The 15,286-nt window shown below is 39.2% G+C and overlaps 1 protein-coding gene across 1 annotated transcript in view; it reads left to right on the top strand.

Moving 5' to 3' along the window:
• Nucleotides 1-3,057: 3,057 nt before the first annotated feature.
• Nucleotides 3,058-15,286, top strand: part of clmpb (CXADR like membrane protein b) — an 84,720-nt gene continuing 72,491 nt past the window's right edge. The window contains exon 1 of the mRNA XM_077566759.1: nucleotides 3,058-3,405. Coding sequence (XP_077422885.1) covers nucleotides 3,375-3,405 — 31 coding nt within the window. The 5' untranslated portion in view covers nucleotides 3,058-3,374. The remainder of the gene's footprint in view (nucleotides 3,406-15,286) is intronic.

Genomic DNA, 15,286 nt, shown 5'->3' with positions numbered 1-15,286 from the left:
AAAAGTTACCGGGTGACTATCATGTAAGGATGGTAATATAACAATCACATTTGTAAGTGCATTTTCTGATCTCTAGCCATAATATGGCGTCAATGTCACAGAGAAAATCTTTTACATCCCCCACATGTTATTGTTTGATCATGTATCAATTTGTCATCATGAGCTTAGCATAAGGGCTGTCTCTTTCACAACAAACAACAACGACGAGGCTAGTCGAGAGAAATGGCTTTCCCATGTTGAATTATTATTGTTCTTTTAAAGAACTGCCTCTGTTACCAAATTGGCTGCTCATGCGGGAGATCTGTTGGGTCTCTTTAATGTGGTTACTACTCTTGATCCATTCTGTAAGTACCTTGAGATTGCTTCTGTTGGGATTTAACAATTTAAAAATACAAGTGGAGTAAAACTGAGGTTGAATCCCATGCTATTACACTCTTTCAAAACAAGTAACAGAATTAGATGGAAAAACATTTATACGGTACATAACGGCAATTTACATTCACTCATTTAGCAAAATTTCGATCAAAATAATTATGATTATGAATAATAAGGGAACATTTATGTTTTGTTTTTTTGATGAACCGTAATCGAGCTAGGGTCGATGCTCATTTAGCTAAATTCACTCATTAGTAAGACTTCACGGATGGCATCAATCAATACCGCCACTTATCTTGGTATGACACGTAATAATTTTTTTTCACATATTTGCTCTCAGGAAGTTTAATTTTCCACCACTACCAACACCTACAATAAAAAACTTTTTTTTTTTTTTAAATGATAGCTTCCTCACAGTGCCAATTAAAAGTGAAGGTTATTGTTTGCTGTTTGCTTAACATAGATCCTGCCTATCACATCATTTCACATGACCCACTAAAGTAGGGTGACCATATTTCCATTTCCCCAAAAAAAGAGTACACTTGCCACGGCCTTGAAATTGTGGTACCGGTCGCAGTTACCCAGTGTACTTTCCTATTAGTCACGCGATGCCAACCGCACATTTTCATGAATTTATATAAACCCCGGACGCCCAAACACCCTACACAAAAGTATATTATATGCATCTACTTAAAGGATCTTTGTGCAGTTTGTCACTTTTTTACTCATGTCTGCCACCTCTAGCCCAAAGCGTAACTGCAGCATCTGTGTCCGGCTTGTTCATGTTGCGCGTGCGTGTACGTGCGGGATCTTAAAGCAACAGCCACAGTTAACAAATGAAGACATAACTTCAAATAAGGTAAAAAAAACTGCGCTCTGTAGTACAATGTGAGTAGACCGAATATTTTTGGGGGAATGATAGCAGGACAAACATGGGCTACCTAAAACAATATTACAAATGTGAATGAGATAAATGCACATAATGAGTTCTTGCACTTAAAGTTGGTTTGTTGTTCAGCAGTTTTGTGCAGTCCTTGAATGCTAATTTTCGTGTAAGGGAGCCATGCACTGGGGGAAAAAAGTATTGTTTGCTTCAAACTCTTTGTTGTTGAGTTAGGAAAGTAGATATTTTATACATACTTTGAAGTATGTATGATGCAAAATGAAATCTATTAAGAGCATGCAATTGTACGTATTTAAAATGGCATTTTTGTTAAACATCTAGTTAGGAAGAGTGTTGGTCCTCCAGCATTTATGTGGCCCATCTGCGATCTTGTCTTTGTCGACGTCTGCATGCGTGTGTGCACAGCAAACCACCACACTCAATTGACTAACAGAATGACACGTGATCAGCATGGATAGTTGCTGAGCTCTGATTGGTTCGAATGCACAAGGTGTTTTGTTTAAACCGATCTTTTCCACCGATCTCATCTCCCTCCTCAGAGGTCTAAAAAAAAAAAAATCAGCCACTGTCCTTTTTTGCTTAGATGACTAATAGGTTTTTCATTTTTATTTGAGAGAACTACTTAATGTGCAGTTAAAACAACCCGTTTATATTATTTCAGCATGGATAGTTGCTGAGCTCTGCTTGGTTCGAATGCACAAGGTGTTTTGTTTCTGGGAAAAAAACAAACAAACGAGAACAACTTGTTGAACTAATGCGATAGAAAAAGAAAATGCAACGGAAAATTGACCAATTTTTTTTTACCACTTACACAAAAAGGATTTGAATGAATGTGTGTGAATGTGTGTGTTTTTTATTATTTATTTATTTATTTTATTTTATTTTTGCTTTGATGGGGAGGTTCAGAAGATCTTCCATGTCAATGTGCGCATTTTGACTTATTTGTTATTTATGTCAGCCTACTTATTTATTTCCTTATCATTTAAAACAAGTCAATGTTTACTTTATCTTCAAATTTTATTTTATTAACATGTGTAAGAGTCATTTTGACTTATGTTTATTAAATTATGTTACTTATTTAAATCCTTATTATAATTATTATTATTAAAAAGTCCATGTTTACATAATCTTCCATTTTAATGTGCCTCTTATGTTCTTCATTTACGTTGTAACGTAATTCAAATGGAGGTTTTGCATTTAGATGTGAGGGAAAATATTATTAGGAGATGGAGATTGGGGTTAGTGGTGTTTACTGTTAACTGATATTTTTCACATCATTGAATTATTATATATTTTTTTTTAAATGAAAATCAGTTTCTTATGTATGCCTTGTTACAATCATATTACAGTAGCCTAATGCATGTGTAAGACCTGTTGTGAAGGATTTTATTTTTGCATGTCGGTGGTTTGAGGAGCAATTAAACTGAACCCCAAGCCCAACCTTAAAATAAATAAATAAATCAGTCAGTCAGGCAGTTCCGGCAAGAAATTCTAACCCCTTTCACCCCTGCTACTACCACAATCAGGTGAAATAATCTACATATTGTTTAATGATATTTTTCTAAATAAAGCCGGTCCCATCACTTAATAAGTTTACATTACAAGCCACTCTAATAATTCAACAACCCTCAAAACAGCCAACATGATATCCAGTTGTGCAGGATGCGTCGTAGAGAAGTTCAGACTCTAGAGGTCTCCATGCATCCTTCAGCATCATCATGCACCTTTTCGCCCTCCTCCTCCTCCTCCTCCTCGCTGGTATTTTGTGCAGCGGAGGAGCCAAAGGAGGAGAGCCTCGTGTGAGGAGGAGACCGAGCAGACCTCGCATACGACACGTCCCACGCCACAACCACCACGCAGCTTTTCCGATTGCGGGAGAGGGAACAACTTTGATCGGGGGCCAAGTGTGTGTGCGCGTGCATGAGAATGATGACATCGAAGGCTGGCGGAGACACATGATGTCCCCGTGTCAACATTTTTGTGCTCTTTTGCCGACATTCGCTCTCGTCTAATTCGCCATTCGCGTGTGAATGTGACGGCGTCCTCAGCGCATTGTTTCCACCTCCTTTTCTTGTATGTGGGATTTCCAGCCGCGATGTCTGCAACATTTCGCTATTTGTTTCTGGGTAAGTCGCTTCACCTTGTTCTTTTATTTACTATTTAATGAGACAAAGGCGAAACGGAATATTCTCCTCGTGCATGTCGTGATTTTGTTCAATTATTTCTCTTTGTATAATAAGCGAGTCCTTGACAACACATCTGGCACCAGACAAATGATGTCACTGAAAATATAAATAATTATGTTTCTTGTGCCGTGTGCCTTCTATTTCCGTAGTAAGAGTACAAATATACAGTATTTGAGTGATGGAAACACACAATTAGTGGAGCCCCCGAAAAAGTTAGCTTGACCCCTCCCTTGTAAATTCATTTTTGATATAATGACAGTGTCTTTTTACTGGCTAAAAATGATAATTTGGTTTGCCCATTTGTGCCATTTTATGTAGTTTGAACCCCGTTTTCCCAGACAAGAAAAAAAATATATATATTGAGGTATGGTCAGTTTTATGACAGTTTTCCTGGTTAGGTATATTCTTAATTATACTGATCACAAACTAATTCCAGTCTCTTTGTTCTTTCTCAATGCAATATGGCTACATTAAAAAAAACAACAACAACACTGCTCTTCCACTGTACATGAACACTACTACTCATTGTAGTAATACACTAAGAAGAAGAGTATCCAGCAGGCTCTGAACTCAATTAAGGACTCTTTAATTCCACTATGACTCTTCTGGCTGGGAGTTAATGTAGCCCAGTGAGACAGTGTAAAAACTGACTTCCAGTAAGATGTCTCATACCTCCTCCCATTTCTGTTTCATCACCTGCAGTCAAATGAGAAGAAAGTCCCAATTTGGGAATTGCCGTGATTTAAACCTAAAACTATGCAACACCGGTGTATGAACAAGACAGGGTTTCTTTGTTCGTGCAAAAGTTTGTAATCCCCTGTGTGTTTTCTGTTAGACCACCGAAGTTCTGCAGGCTTATTTTTTCTGGTCGGACTCCAAAAGTCTTGCTGGAGTGTGGGACACTTGCAGTTTGGAGAGGAATCAATAGACCGCAGGCTTTGTGTTTAAAATTTCATACCTTTAGTTTAGTTGTACAGTGAATGCTTTGTTTATTTTTGATTGTTGCTGTAAATTAGCTATGTTTATACTGTACATGCATTATGCTCAGTTACTCACAATGGACGCAATGTGGGTTTGGTTGCAATTACTTATGAGAGATGAGGAGATAAAGAGAAGCTGTAATTGAAGGCAATAGAACTGTACATGTGGTGACGTGCTGAGGCTTTCGCATGCTCCCAAGCGTGTCCAGTGGAGATGGTCGCCGGGACTGCACTTTAACGGCAGGAGCTGACTCTGCTTGTACACTTTGCATACAAGCACATTTTCTTGGTTGACCTCATCAGGCCTGTTATGTTTGGCTATTAGGGGATTGTAGCTCAACTTAACGGTGATCATAGTGACCTACTGATGAGAACATGATAACACCTGATGGCACACTCTTTTTTTATAGAAATATATTGCGGCTTCATCTCCCTTTTTGAAAAAAAAATAGGGCTTCACTGATGGTAGTGCAAATCCCCACATTACTACAACTGTAACATTGAATTACATGAGAGAATTCAGTTTTAAAATGATATTATAACTGGTTTAAAGTCATAATAATGTGATAGTAATATTAAATAAAGTTAAGTAAATTTACAAATGTATGAAAATGTTGACAGAATTCTACAAGAAAGAAAGTTACAGCTTAAAAAAATTGTTTGGAATTTAATGAAAAGAAAGTCATCATATTTAATAATAACATTAATGTGGCAACACATCATTTATTAAAGTAGTAATTTTACAAAAAGTCAAAAATATTACAAGAATGAAATCTTAAGAATGACGTTTACTTAATTTTATGAGAATAATTGACCAAAATTAAGAAATCATTTTTACCACAATAAAGTTGTAATATTCTGAACATAAACTAAACTGATGAGTGTTTGGGATCATACCACGTGTATATATTTTTTATTTTATAATTATTTTCTTAACACCCACGACCCTTGTGAGGAATAAGTGGTTCGGATGGACGGATTTTCGTAACACACCCCCATATAGTCATATTAGACAACTTTTTTTCTCCTATTTTTTCTTCTTTTTTTCAGTGTGACAATTCTACTCCTTGGGGATTTTATGAGCCCAAAAGTACAGTAAAGTTCCATCTTACTTTATGTGTCTCACATTCAAGCATGTCAGCAAAAACATATTTTTTCCTGACTGAAGTGATATATCGAACTACATATGCTTTGCTGTGATTTTTTTTCCCCCGCCTGTAATAGTATCAGCATGAATGCATTTAAAGCTCAACTAAGAGGCCATGCAAGGAGATGAAGTTTAACAGAATCAATTTTCATTAATCAGGGTTCTTTCCTTTTCTATTTGGCTACATCCTTGCGAGTAGCAAAATTTCCTTTATTTAATATCTGTTGCCGATGTAATTTCCACTGGTGCCATTATAGATAATCATTGCAATTAATTGCCTCAGCAGGCTCTATAACTCCCTCTTGTATTTTGGCACATACAAAATGCGAAACAAGGTCAAATCAAGTAACTCCACCCGCTGCAGGGCTTGACTCGCGCAGGTAAAGCGGACCGACAATGGAGTTGCCATCTGTCCTCCAGCGACTGATTGGGAATGAGGGAACGACTTTCCAAGACATAATAACACTCTATAACACACTTGACAGAAATGTAATTGGGAAAAATGAGATGCGTGTGTCGATCTTTTAAGGAGATCCAGTGCCTGCAATCGGGTTATACCAGGCCTTATTTTATGGTATCGGTACTGGTGACATCAACCGATACCAGTATCGGCAACCCTCTTGTGGCTATGATCAAGAACAATAAAAAAGTTCAATTAATTTTATGCAGTTTTAAGGAAAAGGCTCTTTTGGGGTATTTGGGTCTTTCTTAAAAAATATCTGTCAATGTTTTGGAAATTTTATAACGGCACATTGATTGATTGGTCGTCCAATTTATCGGCCCCAATTTCCTTAATTTTGGGGGATCGATGATTGGCCGATCCCTTAAATATAAACCGATCTTTTCCACCGATCTCATCTCCCTCCTCAGAGGTCTATAAAAAATAAAATAATCCACTGTCCTATTTTGCTTAGATGACTAATAGGTTTTTCATTTTTATTTGAGAGAACTACTTAATGTGCAGTTAAAACAACCCGTTTATATTATTTCACAGATTTTTTTCAATGTTTTCCAATAAAATAAGATTGGAACTCTGAATGTGTATACTGCTTGTTATGAAAAAAAAAATCGGGATCGGCAGGTCAGACTTTTTAAAAGATTGAAGATCGGTGATCGGCCAGAAGATTGTAATCTGTGCACCCCTAAAATTGGAATTTGGAATTTATTCATTTGATTTACATTGTTTTCTCAGGGATTGAAGTGTTGAAGAGTTGAATACTTGTCTCGGTATCGGTCTGAAAACAAATAGTTACGAACATCCCTGTTAGAATTAGTGGCCTGGGAAGATCTTGTCTGCATGCATGACTCTTCGGGAAGATGGCGGTGTCAAGGCACACAGCTTGTGTTGGATGCAGATGAGCACAGCAGTGGCTACAAACAGCAAATTTTGTCCCCATTCTATATTTAGCGTGTCTGCAGGGCTAGGCCGAGGATATCAGAAATGTGAAGATGACAGGAGCCTCCTGAGCCAGAGGTTATGAAGTGACATCTTGATGTGTTTGCGCCTGAATCACACTCCCACACATACACACACACGGCCGCTGACGTCTGACATTTCCACAAAACCACAGCTTTTTGACATCTAGTTAACAAGCATTAGGGGTTCTGTTTTGATCATTTAGCGTTGGACACTGCGGAACTTCTTATGTGCTGAATATGCTTTGAAAAATCGCCACTAGGTGTAGAATTTGCCAGATATGCTTCGTAAGACGCACGCTGTAAGATATTTAAGGCATTTGTCAGTCAGGTGGCGAGCTAAATGGAAATGGAATTAACCTTCATATCACGTTGCAGTAGCGTAAACCCTCAAATGGCTTCCACTCTCACTTTAATTGGCAGGCACAATTAATTTGCACTTGATGATGCAGAGGCAAATCTCACACACACACTCACATACACAATGAACAGACAATGCAAATCATCCCAAGAATCAATATCCTGTGTTTTCATCCAGGAGCGTGTAGTGCAATGCAGATAAAGATGGAGAAACAGGGCAACAGCTGTGCTTATATTGCACCAATCGGTTAAAATACATTCTTTCCAGTCTTTCTTTGTACATCAGCGGTTCGTTGAACCCCAGTGGTCTCAGGGGTTTGGCTTATCTGTGCAGCAAGTAATTTGTAGTCGGCTTTTGACTGAATTTGAATTCGCATCGAAACGGAACGTATGGCGTTCCACAGGGTTCAATTCGAGGGCATCTGTTGTTTTCATTGCATCTGTTGTCCTTGGGTTCCATCTTAAGAACACAGCAGTGGTTGTTTTAAAGTTCTCTTTAAATGTAGAGTTGAGTTGAGTGGTGCGAGTCAGCATCCTAACTGCATGAATTGAAATGTCAAGTTGAGCAATTCTAGTCCAGCACAACGAGCTATCTAGCAAAACTCCAGGAACACTTCTTTAAGCTGCATAGAGATGGCTAATACATGAACACAATTCTTTCTGAATTCAAGGTAAAGAGAGTCAGATTCAATGAAATCCTGGCAGGGGTCGACGGCTCCCCTCTTTGGTGGAGATTTTCATGCATGCCAGATCCACCACACCAGCATCTATCGAAACTCAGACACAATCTGCTTCTTCCTCGGGTCATTGTCATCGGTGGAGGCTGGTGTCTGTGGATCTCACTCTGCTTTGTCTGTCCTTCCTTCCTTTCCTCAGTCTCTCCTTTGGTCTCTTGAGATCTCCCTGATTTGTTGGAATTTAGATGTCTCTGGGGTTGGTGAAGGACTCTGGTTGGTGGCCTGGTGGGTGGTGTCTGGTCGGTGCTGGATTTCTCTTTCCTTTCTTTTCTTTAGTCCTTCCTCGGGTCTCCTGACAGCCTCACGACTCTGGCTGGAAGTGTTCGGTTTAGGTGAACGGTATGGGATTTTTTAATAGGTTTTAGGTGAAATGCTCATTTTGTTAACCAGTAAACCCTATACCTATATCTTGAATTTTGAAGAAAAAAAAAGTACTTACTTTATTTTCTAATAATGAAGGGTTCGGTCAATGTGCATAGGAAACTGGTTGGGTTCACTCCTCCAACAAGGCTAAGAACCACTTTTCTAGATCATATAACATGCAGGGCACCGTGTAAAGCAGATATTATTATGTGAGGATTGTCGTACTCAGTGTAAAAGTGTCACATCTGAAGGTCTCTGCAAGGGCACGGAAATGTGGACTAGGAACCGCTCTTCATCAAGGGTGACTGAAGAGCCTTACAGATGAATTTTCTGTACCTGAGGGCTTCTTCATGTTTCATTGATTGTGGTGCTTTTAGTCCGAAGGTCTGTCCTCTTTATTCTGTCGCTGCAAGCCGGCTCCCATGATTAAGTTGAAATGCACCTTTTGTTCAGTTAGTGTTTTTACTTGTGCAAGCTGAAGGTCTTGCCACGATTAGAGACATGGGAGGTAATAATAAAGGTCACGACGGTGGAGTTAGTATATAGTGAATTTGTCGTCTGTATACAATCTTGTTTTTGACATTTTCTCAACATGTTTTGCTGGGGTGTTCAACAGCCCCCTAATCAAGTTCTCCCAGCTCCTCATCTGTGTTGGCCCTTTGTCACTCGGCGCTTGTAAAACACAAGGAACACGCATTAACAGAGTTGGGTTGCTGCTATGTTTCTGACTGATAAACTTGCCAGGCTTTTTCATCCTTCACTCGGAAAATGACTGCCAGATTATTCCAAAACGTAAGAACAGGAACTGCCTATTTCACTTCACTGCTAATCTTTGACAGATGTTCTGGGGAGACTTGCATTCACATTCAATGGGCCGCATGTGTGCAGGCCACACATGACATCACCTCACTAGAATGCTGTTATGCTGTACACAAACAATCCAGGATAGGTTCTTTATAAGAAATATATACACATATTGAGAGACTAGTGGTTTCTCCTTCTCTAACAGCCTGATCCTGTCTGTCCTCCAGTAAAGAGTTTGTAAATAAAGGAGTGATGATGAAGCCAGGCAGATGTTGTGGTTGTTACAACAGATGATATTAAATGATATAAACAATTAAAAAAAAAAAGGTTTATTTTTGGTCAGCAAATCAATAGACTACCAACCCGAACTCATTAACAGCACTAATCAAGATAGTGTTACAGTGGTAGCTCTTATATTGACCATGATCTGTCCAGAGACGATATATATATTTGACAGTAATTTTTCCCATTGGAAGTACACAAAATACAAAAAATAAACAGACGCCCAAAAGGTTTCATAATGTGCACTAAAGTCTTTGGAGATGGTGTATGAAGTTATTTGTTGAAATCCAAATAGAAGCTAACTTCAGCTTGTTATTTATTTCAAAAACTTAAATAATGCCTTTCTACTTCCATACTGGGGCCACAAACATACTGTCGATGCCACATTTGACACCAAAATCCAACCCAGACCAAGAATTACCATCACTGACAACATAAAAGTCAATGTAGCAGATCAGTCTGGTAAAGACTTTTTTTTTTTTAAATAAGTGATAGCAAAATTTGTTAAAGTCCCACTCCATTTATACGTCTTGCTAATTACAGTTTTGATAGAATCCAGTAGACAAACACAGCATACATGAGTTTATTATTTGGTCTCAGAAAATCTAAATAAATCTTTTCATCATCAACCACTTGGAATAAGAAACTGCCTATGCAGGTTCAGAGCCGAATAACTTAAAATGAGTGCACATGACCCGTTAAACAGCCCTATAGAAATATAGGGCCCCAGTTCCATATAAGCTTTATAGACCCGGACACTCCCTCCACAAGGAGGCATTTTGATTTATTTGCAGTAGAGAATAGCCATGAAATTCAATGGAGCAAATGCAAATATGGCCTTCTATTTTCTTGAAAAAATGTGAGGTCATCTGCTCGAGGCCATAAATATTGGAAAGTGGCACTTGAGATTTTCCTTTCAACTTATCCTTGAAATACATGCTAACACTGTGGCAATGCTTATCAAAGAATGAATGTATCACTTCGACTATTACTTCTCTTACTACTGCCACTATCACTACTGGTAGTAGTAGTAGTAGTAGTTGTAGGCGTTGTTGTTGGTGTAGTACTAGTAATTGCTGTACAACGTTCAAGCCGGGATGACTCAATCATTATTTATATCACTCATCCGAGATATTAGCATACAGCATGAAGGATCCTACCTGAGGACTCACATGTATGGACGCACCTGGAAGTTACCCTTTGCCCTGACCAGGATTTGAACGCCACCAAGAACGGCAAAATAAGATCCAGATCAGATACCCCGTTGGCATAATACCCTGGCCACCGAAATAGATACAAGACACTGATATCAAGACACCCCAAGTCCAGCATCCTGAGCCTGTACGCAGTGGAAAGAGGGATGCCGTGCACTAGTGAGGATTATGGACACTATGAAGGATGAAACAACAGACCTTCAAGATTACTTCACGATGATGGCCCCAAGGCACAACCCCTGCTAAATGCCTCAGGCTACAGAAGCCCAGTAAGGAGAAGGAGCCAGATGGACTGTTATGGCATGACAAGCCCCTGCATGGCATGTGCCACCAACAGATTAAAGAAGTGGCTGACATCAAGAAAACATGCCAGTGGCTGGGGTCTACCACATTAGACAGGACCCCAGGTGCAAGTTGTGCAAAGAAGCCCCAGAGACAGTGCAGCATATCACAGCAGGGTGTAAATGCTTGCAGAAGGCGTACATAGTGTGGCATAACAAGCAGGCATAGTGTACCACTGAAGGTGGTTGCGAACAACCAGGCCAAGATCCTGTGGGATTTATAGATCAAGACTGATGAACCAGTGACAGGCAACCAGCCTGACGTGGTGGATACAAATCAGAAGACAGATGTGGTAGATGTAGCACGTATCAGTCAACAGTACATTTGGTAGCGCTACTTATGCATTAAGCAAACATCAATTACAAATAAAATCAATTCAACCTTTCTTTTATTGCTTTTCTGGCAGACACAATCTAAGCAAGGGTTGACTGTGTTCCATCTAATTCCTATACAACCATGAGGTTATGCTTCACAGTCAACATGTACTTGGATTTACAGGGAAAATGTGTTGTTTTTGTTTTATTCCGATTTTAATCAAGGTCTATTGATTGTTTTATGTAAGCAATACTAAGATCAAATCATGAATAAATGCTGTTGCAGTCTGTGAAGCGGAGCATGGAATTGTCTTGTGCTGATTCACCCCACCGTGGATTTGCTCCCAGTTATTGACATTGCAGTAAACAACATTCAATCTTTGACCAACACAACTAAAGTGCTCTTTGCCTGAAGCAGCTAAGTTGATACCAGTTGTAAACACCTTGCATAATATGTATTTTATAGCAATTTCTTTATAAATATAAACACATCGTAATCACAAAACTCTTAAGAACTTTCTCAGTAATAACTGCTAATGCAAACGCAGCATTTTCATCTAATGTATGTTCGCTGTAAATCTCTTTGAATCTATTCTCAGTGCAGTTAATTGTGCAATCCAACTGTGCTGGAGAATAAACCGTTTAAAAGGATAAATCTTTATTGCTCACAGTGAGCTTGGAGTCTATGAGATGCTGTATTGTGGGGACATCATGGAGACAACAAGCTAATGAGGGAAAAATCCAAATACCGCATCTACTGTATAGTAGCTTGTGCAAAAATATGGGTTTGTATCTCCAAAACATAAAACAGCTTGTTGAAATGTCAGCATTATTGTTAAAAGCCCACCAGTGTAGATCATTTCATGCAGAAAATCATTGTGAATGACTGAATGTAGCTTAACATCCCGTTCTTCTTTCGATTGCAAACTAGTTGTGACTGAATTAACAGCACCCTTACTGGTAGCAGCCAGGTAGTCTACTCTATTTATGCCCCAATTGCTTCAGGACACAATCAATTCTATGTTTACATCACCATAAGAGCCTGAACTCCATGTTTGCTGGGTACAAGTTCCCAGTGGCGCTCTAAGGGGGAGAAAAAATGATTACGATTCTAAGGGCCGTGACTGACAGGAATCCAAGAAAATTGGAGGCTATTTTCAATTTGCTGCATGAAATGGTGGGACCCAAAGTAATATTTTATTTCATGGGTCCCAAATCCCTGTCGGTACTCCTGCCCTTTTCCAATGAGTGACAGGGTGCACTAACACCAGTAACCAATCTGCCAATAGTTTATGTTTTTTTTACGAGCAGCTAAGCACTTTTAATTGGTTATGAGGCGCACCTGTCAGACTCCGGCCGGTGGGGAGGCTGGTTCCATGCTGTGATTATTGATTATCATGTCCAGATATCCATGTGGATATTAAAGCGAGCTGCTGGGATACAAATCAGCAAGAGATCATCGCCTGCAGCCAGGCAGGGACCACAGGGGGTCTTCAACCATTAGTCTTGAAGCATGATAATGGAGACAGAATACATTTTAAAATGCATTCACTCCATTTTGGCTCCATTGGCTTTTCTGTCTATTCGGATGTTAGTCAATGGCCAGGATTGATTGCAGAACAATCAAAGCAACCAGTACTGCACCAAACAATAGCAACCCAGGCGTGTCTTTTTCCTCTCCTTTTGCTTTTCCAATTGGTTTGTGGCTGAATGAACTGGAGGAAATGTTCCACGGCGCTCTGTTTAGGCGCCTGCTGTTCCTTTCAATTTGAAGCAGTCTATTAGCCCAGCAAGCAGGACACTCCATTAGGTGTTTTGAACCCTGTTTGCTCCATTGTCTCACTCCATTTCCTCCTTTGCTTGCCACTCTTGCCTAAAGCATTTATGGCTTTAATCAGGAGAAACCTTTCCGCCCTTCAGACATTTATCCTCGGCCGCAGCAAAGGAAGGACTGTAAGATTGATGGTGTCTGATAGGCGGTGGAAGGCGTTCAGTAGTCATTGATTAGTGTGGCGGAGCCGGAAGATAAGCCAGTTACCTGCGTAAGGCTTAAACAACCAGTTATATGCACAAGACTTAAAACAACATGGCAAGACTTGGTCATCGGTTAAGTTTGGATACAAGTATTTGTATTAAGTATGAGGCAGGATTGTGTTTTCTGTTTGAAGAATTTTGCTTTGTGGAAAAAGAGTTTATGCTGTCATAACTTAGGAATATGTACAGTGGCTTTGTAAAATAACTCTGTAGTGTCCAATTTATATTTCCGCCCACAACAAATCTTGTCCACAGGGCAGCCGACCAGCGATTACTATTGGGCACTCCCCATTTAATAATTAATTAATATTTATCGGGGCGCAACTGACCTAAAATGGCCTGGCCATTTGAGGAACTTTCCAAATTCCCGATGGCCACTCCATCCCTGCACACACTAAAACAATCTGTCAATATTTATTTCCAAATATGATACACTGTTTCTTTGTATTCTTCCCACCACTCTTTGTCAAATAACAAATGCATGTTTTGCGCAACAGTTACAATAGTTGCTTAATATAGATGACTCTTTAGTCCAGTTCTCCCACGCTGCTATTTGAAGGTGATGGCTGTACCGTATATGGGGTTATTTTTATTAATCACTGATTTGAAAAAGTCACCATAAGCGCACCTCACACATTTGACATTAGAGAACTGTGAAGTAGTCCAATTGGTGGTAAAGCCTTGCTCTCTCAGAGTGTGCAAGGTACAGTATTTGATGGATGGACGGTTTAATTAGCTAACCACAATGCCAGCAATTTGGCCTATCATACCACAGCATAAACCTTGTTAACTGGCTGTCAGTGATTAATTACAAGACTCAATTATTAGGTAGGTAATACCAATGATTGCGGTCCTTCCCTCGGTGTTACACAGTCAGGAGTTCAATGCTCTTCTGACAGCAATGAGGTTAAGAATGAGCAGTATGTTTGTGTAGGAGATAAAAGTAATTTATTTGGGAGTGCAGAGTTTGGTCATACACTGTATCTTTTTCCCTTCTTTCCAGCAAAGTGCTTCGGAACAGATGGCGCAAACACCTTTGGATTTTCCAACTCGTTAGACATGACTGGTTGATGAAATGGAGTCTTAACGCTATACTGCCCATGCAGATGTGTAGCTGTGCATTTTTTAAATGTAGCCTTGCGGTGATGACTGTACAGTCCGCAGGCTTTAAGTACACACCTTAGGGATGTTACATATGATATCTTACATGACACTTTTACTGAGGGAAGTCTCATTTTCTCAAGTAGAGGAAGGCACCAGTGCATAGCTATTACATGAAAATATTTTAGATTAATTTGATCTTTAATCAGACTCTTCGCTAAGAGACCATTTACATAAAAAACATTTTTTCAGTTACATTCATTGACATTGACAGCTATAGATGTCAAAGATCCGTTTTAACTCGGCTGGCAGTGAGACAAAATTAAATCTTTACACTTTTTTTCTGTTCATGAATTAAAAATTAAAAATTGTTCATTTGAAATCATTTCTAAAATTTCATAATACTGCAAGTTTTTATATCAAGTTCGATACATGTAACATTCTAAGACCAAGCCAGGTGACAAATCACCCACAGAAGCCTACTAAACTATAACTGGGCAATCCTGGAGCTTGTCAGATAATTTTCACCGTATCAGACAGGCAAGAGCTGGAGACAACATACAACATGCCACTCACAGTTTGACCTTTTAGATTTAATGACTTTTTTGCTAGTCACTGAAATAGAAGTATTATGCTGGACTGTTTTTGGAAACCGGGCTCTATTCCTATACTGTATTTCATGTCTCGCTCAAAAATATTTAAACAAAAATGACTTCACATTTCCTCC

Source organism: Vanacampus margaritifer, chromosome 5, assembly GCF_051991255.1.
Source record: "Vanacampus margaritifer isolate UIUO_Vmar chromosome 5, RoL_Vmar_1.0, whole genome shotgun sequence".
NCBI lineage: Eukaryota > Metazoa > Chordata > Actinopteri > Syngnathiformes > Syngnathidae > Vanacampus > Vanacampus margaritifer.
The sequence above is the reverse complement of the archived record's forward strand: the minus strand, read 5'-3'. Positions and strand labels throughout refer to the sequence as shown.